Source organism: Sinocyclocheilus anshuiensis, unplaced genomic scaffold (genome assembly GCF_001515605.1).
Source record: "Sinocyclocheilus anshuiensis isolate Anshui unplaced genomic scaffold, SAMN03320099.WGS_v1.1 scaffold329, whole genome shotgun sequence".
NCBI lineage: Eukaryota > Metazoa > Chordata > Actinopteri > Cypriniformes > Cyprinidae > Sinocyclocheilus > Sinocyclocheilus anshuiensis.
The window spans coordinates 481520-483086 of NW_015540881.1; the positions used below are offsets into that span (position 1 = coordinate 481520).

The window sequence follows — 1567 nt, forward strand, 5'->3', positions numbered from 1 at the left end:
TGTCATCATGGCGCAAGAAAGTAAATGAGGAGTGTGAACGTAGATGACATCTCCATTCCTCTACAGTCCACTTTATCTCAGTCAACTGTGGGAAATGCGTGACAGAAGTCAGTTAATTCCTCTTGAAATGCAGCAGTTTGCTGATAAGAGGAAGTAGACTCCCAGAACTCCTCCACAGACTACTTACTGATTCTGTTAAGCGTAGGATGGGACTGACTTTGACCGACAAATACAACTCGCTACTTTTCACACTGGAATTGGGTGAGTCATTGTGTTAAGATATATGCAGAATATTGATTATTGTTTTGTTGTAATAATGAGATTTTCTTTTTTAAAGCTGTAATTCAATTTTCAGACCTTGCCTTTAAATATATTATAAAATATATCCTTTTTTTTATTTAATGTTATATTTAACCTATGTATTTATTGAATGTTACTGTGAAGGTCGCAGTTTAGTTAATTTGGGCTGTTTGGGTTATAAATGATAAATTGAGGATGATATGAAATACTCAACCTTTTTTTAAGGGCAGAATTTTGTGTTTATTATTCTGGGTGATTTATTCTGGTGTATTTCAGTTTCATTGTTACAGGCAGCGTGTGCTGGAGGAACATGTGAAAACGTATTTAAAGGTTTCTCAGACTGCCTGCTCAGCCTTGGAGAAAACATGGTGAACTATCCCCAAGAGCTGGATGACAGCGAAAACCTACAGACCATCTGCTCGTAAGTACACACTGTCTGCAATCATTTCTGGAAGAAGCTAAGCATTAAATATCTGGTGGTCTTTCTCATATTCACATATCCGTGAGTAGAACTCGTGCCATCCGTGACTCAGACTCACAATACTGAAACATATTTCATTCGCAAGGACTAAAACAGATTGTGCACTTTATGTTTATCCTCATGCAGACATTGGAATGACTTCCACTCGTGTGCCTCCACCGCAATCGCAGATTGTCAAGAAGGAGCAACAGACCTCTGGGAAAAACTGAAACTGCAGTCCCAGAGCTTGAACTATCAGGGAAGCTTGTTTGAATTATGCTCCGGGGATAATGGAGTATCCAGAGTTTTATTACCAGTGGAACTTAAGATACTGCTGATGTGTTTTACCACACTGGTGGTTTGGCTTGCTTTTGAGTAATAAACCTGAAGATCTGACCTGAAACAAGTTACAGAATGGATAATATGCATCCCTGTCTCTCTTCAACTGACTCCGTACATGTTTTGATTCACATAATATGATGATTATGTTAAATATAGGACTCGTTGGCACTCCTTGACCTATGGAAAAATTACCGAAGTAACTCTCTTAAATGGGTCTTGGGTCTTTTTTTTTTTTATTACCAAAATGTGAAAATAGTTCAAAGTAAAAATGTGAATTACATTATATTATTATATGAAAAGAAAATATATATTTTAAAACACATTTTTTCTTCTTGGACCATTATTAGGTAAAAACAGTGCATTCTACAATGAGGACCAATAATTAGAATAATTTTTATTATTATTATTTAAAGCACACCTAAAATACATATTATTGTCTGAAAAGCACATATTTAACATCACAGA

The 1567-nt window shown here is 35.8% G+C and overlaps 1 protein-coding gene across 1 annotated transcript; it reads left to right on the forward strand.

The window, feature by feature from the left end:
• Positions 1–1260, forward strand: nrn1b (neuritin 1b). The gene is made up of 3 exons (XM_016486223.1): positions 1–261; positions 577–721; positions 908–1260. The coding sequence occupies exons 1-3, from the start codon at positions 207–209 to the stop codon at positions 1137–1139; spliced, it is 432 nt and encodes a 143-aa protein (XP_016341709.1). The 5' UTR covers positions 1–206; the 3' UTR covers positions 1140–1260.
• Positions 1261–1567: the final 307 nt, after the last annotated feature.

Coding starts and splice junctions, on each gene's coding strand:
- nrn1b (XM_016486223.1), top strand. CDS start 207: ATGGGACTGACTTTGACCGACAAATACAACTCGCTACTTTTCACACTG. Junction 262..576: donor ACTTTTCACACTGGAATTGG/GTGAGTCATTGT, acceptor GGTGTATTTCAG/TTTCATTGTTACAGGCAGCG. Junction 722..907: donor AACCTACAGACCATCTGCTC/GTAAGTACACAC, acceptor ATCCTCATGCAG/ACATTGGAATGACTTCCACT.